General features: G+C 52.3%; 4 protein-coding genes across 4 annotated transcripts; all 4 read right to left on the bottom strand.

The window, feature by feature from the left end:
* Positions 1-524: 524 nt before the first annotated feature.
* On the bottom strand, positions 525-2,270 carry LDBPK_050040 (paraflagellar rod component par4, putative; the record flags this gene model as incomplete). The annotated part of the gene is made up of 1 exon (XM_003858143.1): positions 525-2,270. One exon carries the CDS (start codon positions 2,268-2,270, stop codon positions 525-527), a length of 1,746 nt encoding a protein of 581 aa, XP_003858191.1.
* Positions 2,271-3,375: 1,105 nt separating this feature from the next.
* LDBPK_050030 (ras-like small GTPases, putative) lies at positions 3,376-3,963 on the bottom strand (the record flags this gene model as incomplete). The annotated part of the gene is made up of 1 exon (XM_003858142.1): positions 3,376-3,963. One exon carries the CDS (start codon positions 3,961-3,963, stop codon positions 3,376-3,378), a length of 588 nt encoding a protein of 195 aa, XP_003858190.1.
* A 508-nt stretch (positions 3,964-4,471) lies between these two features.
* LDBPK_050020 (hypothetical protein, conserved) lies at positions 4,472-4,891 on the bottom strand (the record flags this gene model as incomplete). The annotated part of the gene is made up of 1 exon (XM_003858141.1): positions 4,472-4,891. One exon carries the CDS (start codon positions 4,889-4,891, stop codon positions 4,472-4,474), a length of 420 nt encoding a protein of 139 aa, XP_003858189.1.
* Positions 4,892-5,349: 458 nt separating this feature from the next.
* Positions 5,350-8,097, bottom strand: LDBPK_050010 (hypothetical protein, conserved; the record flags this gene model as incomplete). Its single annotated transcript, XM_003858140.1, has 1 exon — positions 5,350-8,097. One exon carries the CDS (start codon positions 8,095-8,097, stop codon positions 5,350-5,352), a length of 2,748 nt encoding a protein of 915 aa, XP_003858188.1.
* Between the last annotated feature and the right edge of the window lie 4,392 nt (positions 8,098-12,489).

Genomic DNA, 12,489 nt, shown 5'->3' with positions numbered 1-12,489 from the left:
ACAACAGAAGAACAGAGTGTAAAAGCGAATGAGCTTAGCAGAGGGCCGATGTATCATGATCGTTGTCCCACCGCCTCGCGCGGCAAGGAGCAAAAAAAAAACGAGAACAAAACGAGAATACATAGTGGGTGAGAGGCGGACAGTTCAGTGGCATCACGAACACGAGAGCACAACCTCACTCAGGATTTTCTCTCCTACATGCCCCCTCCCCGCTTTTGCTGGTCGACACCCTGGGGTGTGCGTGTGTGTATATGTGTTTGTCTCTTGTCTACATCCATCACCGCAAACAAGGAAAAAGAGTAAAAGGAGGAGAAGCCCAAGGAGGACGAGGCCAAACTTGACGCATACAAAATGCACCAACACGAAACACATAAATGTACTTTACATTGAGAACAGATGAGGTCACGCACCCACCCACCCACACACCACGATGGCGGGATACAGAAAGACACGAGCATATGCAGCGCCACCGGAGAGGCCGCACAAACAACACAGAGACAAACAGCAGGCAGAGCCGCCGCTGGCTACGAGCATGGTATGCAGTGGACTTCGAGTGTCTTGCGCAGCCTCTCGACTTCGTCCTTTAGTGTACGAATGCCCTCGTTTCGGGAGAGCTCGGTGCGCTTGAGGTCAAGCTGGAGGGAGTCAATCACCTCGACCTGCTCTGCAATGCGTGCACGCAGCCACCTTTCCGTCTCCTTCGCAGCCGTCTCTTTCAGCGCCATCTCCTTCTTCAGTGCCCGAAGTTGCTCTGACACCAAAAAGAGCTCGTCTACTCGGCTGCTTTCGCGGGGCACCTCCACATTTTGGCGGTGCGGGATGAAGTGCGCGTCTAGAATGCCCCGCAGCCGCTCGATCTCGCCCTCCTTCAGCTCTCGTAGCTGCTCATACGCCTCGTCCTTCGCCACCATGCGCGTGCGCAGATCCCTGATGGTCTCCTTGAACTTATCCAGGTCGGTTATCAGCTGCTGCTCGTACATATGCCACTCCCTCGCTTGGGCGCTCTCAGCGCTGTTGATTCGCTCCAGCTCCTGCATGGACTGCTGAATCGTATCATTGTGCCGCTGCAGCTCGTTCCCGTGCTTGACCCGTTCCTTCTCCATTTTGCCCTGCAGTTGCTCAATAGCGGTGCGACCATTCGCGACCTGCGCGTTAAGAAACGTGACCTTGTCGAAGTGCTCCCGCTCTTTGCGCACCAGCAGCGACTCCAACTCGTCGTTCTTCCTTTGCGACGCCTCCAGCTCTACCCGGCACTGCTGCAGCTCCGCCTGCATCGCCGCCTGGGCCGCCTCTCTCTTCTCCACTTCGGCGACGTGCTCGGCACGCATTGACTCCATCTCACTCTGCAGATACTTTTCGTCGAACTTCAACTGCTCCGTGAGCAGCTTGCACTCGTGCAGTTCGTCCACACACGACTGCCGCGCTGTCCGCGCTTCCTCCTTGAAGGTGTCCAGTTCACGCTGGGTTTCCTTTAGTTTCGCCTCAAGGTTGATTACCTCCTCTTGGGTACGGCTCGTGCGCTCACGCTCCTCGCAGAGGTCTTCCTCATACCGCCGCTTGTCTGACTCCAGCTGCACATTCAACAGCTGCAGCAGCGTCACGTTCTTGCGGTCTTCGATCTCACGCCCCTCCACGGCATCCTGTAGAGCCTTGTTCATTGTAAGCGCCTTTTCAAGTTCCCTCTCCAGGTCGCGCACCTTCACCTTGAACTCGTGCTCCGCTGATTCCCGCAACTCGCAGGCAAGTTGCAATTGCCGCTTGCTGTCCTCCATGCCAGCCGTTGCCTCGCACACCTGGGACCGGAGGTGCTGCCTTTCTTCCTGATGCAGACTTCGCTCCGTCTCCAATGTTTCGCGTAGCTGCTGCGCATACGCTGCGTGACTCCCGCGCTCCTGCTGCAGAATGCCATGCAGCTCCTCCATCTCCACCTTAAGGAGGTTTTCCTCATTCAGAAGCGCATCGCGCAGCGTGCTCAGTTGATGAATTTGGCTTTCATAACTGCTCTTGTCGTTCTGCATCGCCGACGTCACACGGGTGAGCTCCTGCATGACCTCCTCAATACGACGGTCTTTTTGGTGCATAATGCGCAGCTGCTCATCGCGCAGAAATGCTATGTGCTCCTCTTGCTCATCATGCTGGCGACGCTCATTTTCGGACCGCTGAAACTCCTCCGCTTCCGCCTCCAAGGTACGCAGCTGAATGAGACGCAGCTCGTCAGCCTTTGCCTTGGCAGACGTTGCCTTCTTTCCCTTTCCTTTTTTCGTCGCCATCCGGCTGAGAGGAGCGTTCAAGTAAAAACAGAGAGAGCGTTGTCCTTCTTTAAAAGGGGGTAAAGTATGTGCTGTAGTCTCTGCATACGAAGGCGTAGGCGCCTTGAGTCATTGCTGCGCATTTGCGGTGTAGTCGTTAGTGTACAGTCCAAGGTGGGGCGCATGATACACGAGAAGCAAAAGACAGCATGCGCAGAGGGAGGAAGGAAAGGAAATGGGTTGTGCATAAGAGTGATTGTGTGAGCACACTTATCGAGCGCGGACGCTTTCCACCCTCTTCAATCAGCATACACAAAAAGGAACAAACAAAAGCCCAGTGCAGCCAGCGGCCGCATCCACGCGCTGCCAACTCTTTGTCATCACCTCCTTGCCGCTCGCATTGTTCTTTCCCTGCAGCAACAGCCAGTAACACCTCTGCTTGCGATATAGACATCAAGCGCCTGCTAGCACGCACCTTTGCGCGAGCACTCTCGCTGCGCAGGGCAGCAGAAACAGCTAAAAGGCAAAGGAAAGCGGGCGGCGCCAGTTGATATTTGTATCGTGCTTTTCTTTTGTGCTCCTTAAGGGAAGCAAACGGTTGCAGGAGCCGGTGTGGCCTCGACACTATTGTTGATGCGCTTGGCAGGAAAATGAGATATCGATGGTGACTTCGCGTTACACATGATCTCCTTTTTCATCTCAGCGCAGCAGGGTCCTGCGCTGTAGGATTGCACCCCCTCCCACTCACCTTCGGCTACCCCGGTAGAAGGCTCCTGGTCCTTCAAAGGAACACGAGAGGGGCAAGCAACCACAGTCGGAAAAGGAAGCAGAGCGGCAGTTGTTGAAAGCCCATGCCGTTCGAAGAAGCAAAACGAAAAAAAAAATGAGCCACTTTACGGGCACATGCGCGACCCCCCCATAGCAAAGCACATACACACACACGCGCCCACACAAACACATCTACGCAATAGGGAAGGGCATAGAAAACGGGTTTGTGTGACCTCAACTTTCTTGTCCTACTTTCGTCATATATCTTTCCGTTTTTATCTTCAGAAAAAAAAGCCAAACAACTACGCAAGCGCAGTCACCCGTACGCGCATTGCAAGTGCACATGCCATAGGGCTCTCTACGAGCTCTTCAGATACTGTGAGAGCCAGCGGAAGCCGTCACCGTAGCCGACGTTCTTGACTACGCTGCACATGTACACCTCCAAGGGACGCACATTGGGGTCTGTTACTGGGGTCGCCTTGCCCGTGAGTGCACCATCCAGACCCATCTCCATGACAAGTTGCCCCTCAGAGCATGTGCAGCCCGGCATGTCGATCTTGTTACCTAAAATCAGGAACGGCGTTTTGGCGAGTTCTTCCGACTGCAGCAGCATATCAAGCTCGCTCTTTGCTTCTGGAAAACGTTGTGGCGTCGCTGCGTCAACGATGAAAACGACGCCGTCGACCTTCGTGAAGTAATCCTTCCACAGCCGACGCGCCTGCTGATGGCCACCCATATCAATGGTTTTGAGCTTGATGCCCCCCAGAGTCAAGTCCTCCGAGTTAGGGTGAAATGTAGGGCGGTGGACGTGGACCTGATTCGTTGCCAGCTTGCCAAGAAGGGTGGTTTTGCCGGCGTTGTCCAGCCCAAGAAACAGAAGTTTACCTGTTTTATTGGACAGCCCCAAGTAGGACAGCCAGTCCCAAACCCAGCTAAACCAGCCCATGAGGATGTGTGTGTGTGTGTGTGTGTGTGTCCTGAGCTAATGAGTGCAGTGACAAGAACGGCGGATACAGAGACTTCTGCATGATTGAAATTCAGAGGAAGAAAGGGAGAAGTTGAAATCGTGAGTGAGGAGAAGGAAGCATCATGAAAAAGAGGCCCCCAAGCAACGCTAGGAAGTGTCACACAAAGCAAGAAATCCTGGTGCACCTGGCCTGAGTCCCACTCATGTCTCCACACACTTCACAGCTGAGCGAAGAAATTGGGGGGGGGGTCTCCTCATTTGCGCTCTGCGTAATAAGGACACCCGCGGGCGGCTTGCCAAATCAGCCAGCTTGTGGAGAAGCATGAGAAAATGCAGCAAGCGTAAATACCTGCAAGTGTTGGCTTAGTGTGTGTCTGTTCACCTATATTCTTTTGTCAGTTGGTAGCTGGGTGAACGAGTAGAGAGTATCAAGAAAGCTCACGATTACCTTCTCACTAGCAGCAAAAGAGACATCTTATTCCGATGTCTACTTCTTCAGCTTTGATCGCCCCTTTGGTCGCGGGCGATGAGGGTTGCTCCACGGCCGCTCGTTTTCGACATCCCACTGGCGAGTAAGAGTGAGTATCTTGTGTTCGATGTTCATGACAGTCTTCATATCCGAGTACACCTTCATCGGTACACCCTCACAACACATGTGAAACGTGTCTTTATCCTTGATCTGCACGAACATGGTTCGCTTGCACGCGGGGCACCGCTTCAGGAGCACGTGACTTGGCTTTAGTAGACGACATGGATCGTCAGGGTTCTGCTGCTTGTATCTGCCGCGGAAGTAGCTAGGGTTGATCATCTGAGGCCGCCCATTAAGCTGCAACCCTCCAGGTCTGCGCTTCCATGGATTGAAAGCTGTCAGTCGAGCCTTCAACAGCGTTCCGCCACACTTCAGCATGGCTCGCCGCCGGTGCCAACGCTGGCGGCACGCTTCTGGACATCAACGAACAACCGAGGACATGTGCAAACAAAAAAAGAGGGGAAACGAGATGTGAAACTAGAGCAACCATTCGTAGACGGTTCGTTGGCGGTACATGAAAAGAGTGGCTACATCCAGCCGCGGAGAGAGAAGCACGAAAGGAACCCGTTGTGCCTCCTCTCTCGCCCTGTTCTCGCGGTCACATTCGAGCATCGCGCCATAAAAATTTGATTCTCTCCTTGTTTCTCTTCATATGACGTGGGCACAAATCTAGAAAAGGAAAAATAGCATCTAAGTAAAAAGTAGAACATCGAGAATCAAATTCTAAAGAAAAATGCAGAGCATGAGGCAGATAAAAAAGCAGTATACAGTCCAGTCGCCCGCGCCCATGAGAAAAGCAGGAAACAGATGAAAAAAGGGCGTTGGTAACGATCCCTCTACGTAGGGGCGCCAGAGGCCTCTTCTCGTACGCGTTTCAATTTTGGAAGGCTCGAAAGCGCTTTGTTCACCTCGCGCGCCTGCATAGGGCTGATCTTGGTTTTCGCAACCTCCAAGCGGTGAATCGTATCTGTGTCGATAGACGGCAAACGATCACCTGTGCGATGACTCTTCTCAATCATCTCCTTGAGATGATCGAAGCACTTTACCCAATAGTTACATTCGATGTTAGCTTTCCCTATCGCCTCTGCAGCACGCGCTTTTTCAGCACGACGCAGCTCCTCACTCTCGCTACGCAGCTTTTTCAGATTCTCTAGAGCCTGTTTGTACTCACACTTCCGCTTCACCTCGGCATCAATACAGCCACGCAGCTTCACGCACTCCTTCTCCACTGCCTCACGCCGCTCTCGCTCTTCCTCCATTGTGCATTTTGCTTCTCTCTTGAACGACTCAAAAGAGTTCCTGTCCGCCTCAAATCGTCGCAGCAAAGACGCCAGTTGCATGGCTGCCTGATCTTTTTCTCGGCGTGCCACGGCAATTTGCCCTTCCAGGAGAGCCGCGCGACTCGTCAGCGCTTCCTGTCGCTCCGCAGCAGCAAGGTCGCTTTTGTTCATCGAAATTTTCGCTTCTTTCGCAAACGCAGACAATTCGCGGCACGAGGCTTCTGCCTGCTCCTTCGAGCACTGCAGCAACGCCTTTTCGGCAACCAAGTGCGACACAAGCGAAGTGAAATGCAGCCCTACCGCTTCTAGGCGGTTCTTCCAAAGGTCCTGCACTTCTTCCATCTGCGCCATAGCGTAACGAAGAATAGCCCCCTCCAAGGTAGACACGGCATCCGAGAAAGCGTAAACACGGGATTGAGAGTCTGTTAGCGCGGCCTTCTTTCGCACAAGCTCAGCATCCTTTGCAACAACTTGCTCATGGAGAGCAGCCACCGCTGATGTGAGGGAAAGATTCTCGTTCCGTGAAGCCTCCAAGGCGCCTCGAAGTTCGTTAGCTTCCTTTTCAGAAGCGAGACTTTCCCGCGAAAGTACCGAAAGACGTTCAGCTTGCGCGTTTCTCTCCCGTTGCAAAAATGCGATTTGCTCCCTCTGATCTTCATTCTGACACTGCAGCTCCTTCAGCTGCGACGTCTTTAAGCAGCTCTCGCGAGAAAGCTCTTCTTCATGCTCAAGTAGCACACATGTCTTCCCTTGCAGCATCTGGCAGTGCCCCACAAGATTCGCACACAACAACATTGGGGCCTCCATCCAATATGCTAAAAAGGAGGAAAAAATCTTTTCCTTCTCGACAACGCAGTCCAGAAAAAAAATGTGATGTTCGTTTGACTCCAGCCGCTGCAGCATTTCAGCACGATGCTGCCGCATTTTCCCGTTTGCTTCTGATTCCTCGAGAATTTTAGAATGATACACCGCGTTTTTCTCGCTTGCGGAATTGAGTTGGTCGGACAACTCATTAATCACAGCCTGGCGTGCTGTGATCTCCTTTTCCAGGTCTCTAATATCTCGCGAGAAGGCCTCGGCTCGCTCGTCGCATTGGCTCTGCAACACAACCATCTCCTCCTCCTTTGTCTCCGTGAGCTGCTTCTGCTCCTTCAACCGCTCCACAAGCTCACTGTTTTCGCGCAGGAGTGTCTCGACAGACGCCGATGATTTCCTCAACGCCTCCTTCGTCTGCTGGAGCTCAGTCTCCAGTGTCGAGTACTGAAATGACCATTCGCCCCCCTGATTTTCACTCTTTTTGAGCTCCATATTCAACTGACTGATCGTGAGTTCATGCCGGCGAATTTCGACATTTTTGTCTCTCATGTCCTCCTGGAGCTGCCGATGCTTCTCCTTCAAATCCTCCAGGGCCTTTTGCACGCTAGAATGGCTCTGTGAAAGAAAGTTAGAGTCACGCTTCAGCGACTCCGCCTGAAGATGGAGACGCTCGACCTCCTTTTTGGCGTCTACAAGGTCACACTGCAGCTTTTCGTTCTCACATTTGCCCTCCAGGTTCATCATCTTTGCCGCGTTGATGCGATCATTAAGGGAGCTGATCGTTTGCTCTAGTCGCTCTTCTGCTTCTATATGCCGCGCAATAGTGGCTTCCAGAGTTTTGATCTCTGTGTCTTTCAGGTTAATCACCTCGCGTTGCTTATCCCCGGCAAGATCTAGCTTGAAAACCGTTTGCTCGAGATCACAAACCTTATTCTGCAATTTCTCCACCTGAGAGTGCAGACTCTTGACCTCTACCTCCATGGCCTCTCGCGCTTGCGTCAGCCTGTTCGAGCGCTCCTTTTCTGTATGCAGCTGCTTCGCCAGTTCGGCGCGTGCGTCCCCTTGAACTTGAACTTCCTTCTTCAAATCATCGATCTGCGAACGGCACTGGGCAGCAGCCTCGTTTAATGCAGTCTGCTCCACTGTCCACTGCTCTTCAGCCGCGGTCCATAGAGCGATAGAAGCATTTGCGTTGCGCCGAATTTCTTCTGCCTCCGCCCTCGCAGCCTGCGTCAGCGCCCGCTCGGCTGCGATGACTGCGTCGCGATTCTCCACTTCTTTCTGAAGGATGTGAACACGATCATCTAGCTTTGAGGTCTTTTTTGCCTCCTCGCCCAGAAACAGCTTTTCGCGCCGAAGCTCGGCTTTATCTTGCTCCAGCTGAGCAACCTGTGCCGACAGTAATTTGCATCTTGCGTCCAGATCTTTGGTTAACGCTTTCTCTCGCTGCAGCTGAAACTCCAAATGCTTCAGGCTTGCTTTCTCCATGGCCTAGAGGGTAAACCAGGATTTCCGAGAAAAAAAAAGAAACGTAAATCAGCCGATACTCCGATTCTGCACCCCTGAAAAAAAAACCTAAAAGACAATTCAGAATCGCCGCACAGGAAAAGCGTACGGCAAGGAAGAACAGGTTAGTGGAGACCCGAACAAAAAGCTGTGAAGTGGTAAGGACGACAGTAGGATACTTTCTAGCATCAGTTTTTTTTTTTCGCAATCTTCCAGTGCGTGTACATCAGCGCATTTCCTGGAAAAAAGAGCAATTCTCAGCTGCTTTCGTTCCTCTCTGCTACACAAGCATACACACATACACTCGGCACCGAGTTCATGGCAACACAAGATGCTCACAATGAAGGTCGAGCAGGTCGTTCAATTAAACGCGCCCAAAACGGATCAAGCGCACTGTTATTTCTTTTTTGTTGTTGCGGTTTCTTGTCAGCAATTGTATATTCGTCCACAAGATTATTGCAACAAATTCGCTTCAGAGAACACAGGCGCCATTGGTTGCAGAAAAAACAACCTAAACGAAACGGTAACACCTGGCACACACTCCGAATCTTCTGCAGCGCACCTCCTCAGCGTGGCGTCCTTGATACGTGGAAGCTAAGGAAGAAAACAATTTATATCCTTGAAGCAATTGTGCTCTTCGCGCGAACAGTCAACACGTGCACAAACCACAAAAAAAAATATACTGTATGAGCTTTCGCGAACGTTCCCCTGCAAACAAAGCAAAACGCTTGCCAATGTTTTAGCAAGGAGACTTGAACGTTCCGCAGGAAACGGAAACCAAATCGAGTCGCAGTGGAATTCCCAGTAAATAGTCCAGCACAGAAACCCCACACTCTCCTACCCACACCCCTCAGGTAAATTCCCCTCAGCCCCGCACAGGAGTACACAACGAAAACTCATTTGGAGGTATCGATCCTCGCCCAAACTGCGCCCCATACTCTGCAAAGAGAGACAATCGCGACAGATACGCTTTTGCAGGCACGATTGCATCTCTGGATCAGCTCAGGTCGCGCACTCATGCCAAGCAATTTTGAGACGACTAACCGACGACGAGTGAGGGGGGGGGGACACAAAAGCCGAAAAGATCAACAGCCAAGCCTCAAAGATGGTACTTTTATAAGCTGCACTCGACAAAGCACTCCCGTATACTGGAAGCAGCGACTAACGATCATGGCAGTTATTTCAGCCGATTCTCATTCACCGCAATCCCAATGCTGAGCTGATTTGGCAGATGCACCCTATGGTTACTGTGAAGGGGGGGGGGAAGACTGCATAGCACCACCTCCGTGTCGCCACTGGATTTCTGCGTACCTCTTGCAACGTCAAGCGCTCCCTAGAGGTACCCTCCATGACTCGGAAAGGGCTCAATCGCCTCATTCTTTATTTGCTCGTAAAAGTATGGGAGGTGGGGCCTGCTGTGCATTCATTCCCAGGGCACCTGCGTCACACTGGCTGAAGTCTCCGTTACGGTATCGCATCGCTATTTTTCTTCGCCCGCAGCGAGGCGCGGCCAGCCTGTCGCCACAAGAGCGGGCGGGAAACCAACGACGTGCAGCATTTGCTCAGCGAACGGCTTCATTTCCATAGGGCTGGAGGATCACCATCACCCTCAATTTTCACGAAACTCGTGAAAAACAACAAATCGAACAGATTATCATAGGTGCTTTACAAACGAGTGCAAAATCACTGGAACAACAAAAGTGCAAGGTGTGCTCAATCATTCCAAACCACCGGGATCCTTTCCAGGATCTCTGCGCGTGAGCGTGTGTTCAAACTCGACGCCGCAAAGTGTACGCGACAGACCCTGCACTGCCGCGAGAAACACAAACAAATGAGACCTGCCTACTTGACTGTCGGTGAGTTGATCAGCCGCTGGTGCATGCACTCAACCACTTGCATAATTGGACCTTCTTGTACTGCTTTCTTTCGCCGCATCAGCATTGTGACACCCTTTCTGTCCGTTCGCGTCACGCTTTTTCTCGACTTAAGCCTTGCCCGTCGAAAGCAATCCGTTAGCATCCGGCCACTTCCTGCTTCCTAGCTCTCCGCCGCTAAGCATTTCAACGCCTCGGTGCTCAGCGGAACGCGCACCATTAGTCTCCCAGAAGCCTGAAGATGAAGGTTACTTCACAAACTATTTCCGACTAAATGACGCGACTCTCGATGAGTGGTTCCCTTGCTTTCTCTATTCTACAGTCCACCCCTGCATCCGATTAGTACCTCATGTGGTCATCATCATGTTTGCCGGAAATTCTCGCCAGCCCCATACATTAGAACCTATCTTGCACACCCTTCTGTAGAACAAAAACCGAATGAACCATCGAACACCATCACAGCGACCGCGTGACAGAAGTAGTCGAGAATGCACTGAGGGAAAAAGGCATTCATATTCTGCAAACTGGCTACCGACACCGGAAAGGGGAGCACGTTTCCATGGCTGCGGAGGGATATGGGCGAAAACTAAATCTAACACTCAATCCACACTGTGCAGACTGGCGTCTTGAGGATTGCTGGCAAGTCCGCTGCTGAGCACCCCTGTCACAAAATGGCTCTTTCCCCTCCGTGCCGATTATATTGAGACTCTCTATGCCGCTGAAAGGCTTGCGCTCGAAGCTCGCAGGAGCGGCCTTCTGCCACTGACCACTCTCAGAAACAGTGTGGAACACTTACATCCGCTTCTTGAGCTCTCAGGCTTCCCGTCCTCATCCTCACGTCAAACACGACTGCGGCATCCTTGTCGGGTATAGGACGCTTGCAGAGACGCGGCAAGCTGCACGTCCATGCACGCGAACTGCAGGATGCTCCCAGAGTGGAGGAGTGCTGTGCTCTGGGAACTCTCAAGATGACATCCTGCTGTCGCCTTAGGTGCCCGTTTGGGCACACCTCCGAATCTCTTAATGGCACTCAAGCGACAGAGAGCTTTCCTCAATACCTGCATGAGAACTCCACAGAATACTAGTGAAATATTGTTCAGAGCTCTACAGCCTTCACAAGCTTTTCAGAGTCCCACATATGAGGAGCTGTTTTGCAGACTATCTTTGCATAAAGTAACCTTGACGCAGCTAGCAGAAGCTCTGCTGTTGGTATTCTTGATAGCTCTACAAGCACGAAGTTTCAGGGTCTCAAACCTCCAACGGCTACAAGGTTCTCTAACCTTTTCGACATCTTTCACCCCTGAGTCGCCAGCATCGTTCCACTCTCTCAGTATTCCTTACGCGAAAACTTGATGAACCCCTGCCCGAGAATAACACATCGGTGACGTTGCGGCCCTGCGATATGCACCACGCCTGATGCGGCGAGATGCGTCGCACACTCCTGTCCACAGCTTATCATCATCGAACTGATGCTACTGTGTACTGTACCTGCAGCGGCGTCGGCGCATGCGACTAGAGAGAGTTGCCGCGCTCGGTGACTTCCTGCCTTTCAAAAATGCCGACCTTTCCTTTGAAGCACTGGGAGACGACTGCTTGCCCAAATGCTGCAAAAAAGATCGACGAGTCAGCCAGCGAGCGTGCCCGCAACTTCACAATGTTTCCTTGGGACACTATTATGAGCCAGGCTCGAAACTGTGAATTCTCAACCCCGTGGAAACACCTGTGAGCAGCACAGCCCTCTGACAAACATGCCCACTTTTGCTAGCAAGCATCAGACATGAGAAAGTGCACCGCTGTGGATGACATCCGTACTTTCATGAACAAGCGCGTAAGCTCCCTCTCTCATCTTGCAAAATTTACCGCCGTCGTTGACACTTCTCAAAAACCAACGCTGCTTTGAGTGAAGCGACATTTCTGCCCTCGTTCCTCACAGATCCTCTTGCCCCTCTATCTGACAGGGCTGAGGGTTTTCGGTATCTCCCCGACTGCGCCCGCTGCGACGGTTGTGTGCTTGTGCGGTCACGAAAGTACCGAGTTGCTGGACACCGGTAAGCTGTACGCGGCCGTGAAGCTGTGCACTCTGTGTCACAACGATGATTGTCTACGAATTTCCTTCCTTTGACAGCATTTTTGTAGCCTCTACGATGCCTTATACTTTGTGCCGCTGAGGCGGTCCACACCTCTTTTCCAGCATTGGGTGCCCACGACGTGACCACACTGCCAGCGTGGGCAGTGCATAGAATCCTCTGCCGTACCGATGTGTCCCTGCTCCGTTGGGTCCCCTTGTGCGCCTTTCGTCTGTGAAAGGGTCAAGAACTGAGAGGAGCACCTACTGTACCAGCGCGCTAGCTGCTCTCCCTGTTGTGGCTGCTTAGAAAGCTGCTGGATATCTCTGTATTTGAAGTTCTTTGCGTTGCTGCGGAGGGGGGCGTGCAGGCCGCTCTTGTTCCACGATTAGGGTACGGGCACGGATGTACTTAGGGTTAGGGTTAGGGTTAGG

Source organism: Leishmania donovani, chromosome 5 (genome assembly GCF_000227135.1).
Source record: "Leishmania donovani BPK282A1 complete genome, chromosome 5".
Taxonomy (NCBI): Eukaryota; Euglenozoa; class Kinetoplastea; order Trypanosomatida; family Trypanosomatidae; genus Leishmania; species Leishmania donovani.
This window is presented reverse-complemented; position numbering and strand designations above follow the sequence as displayed.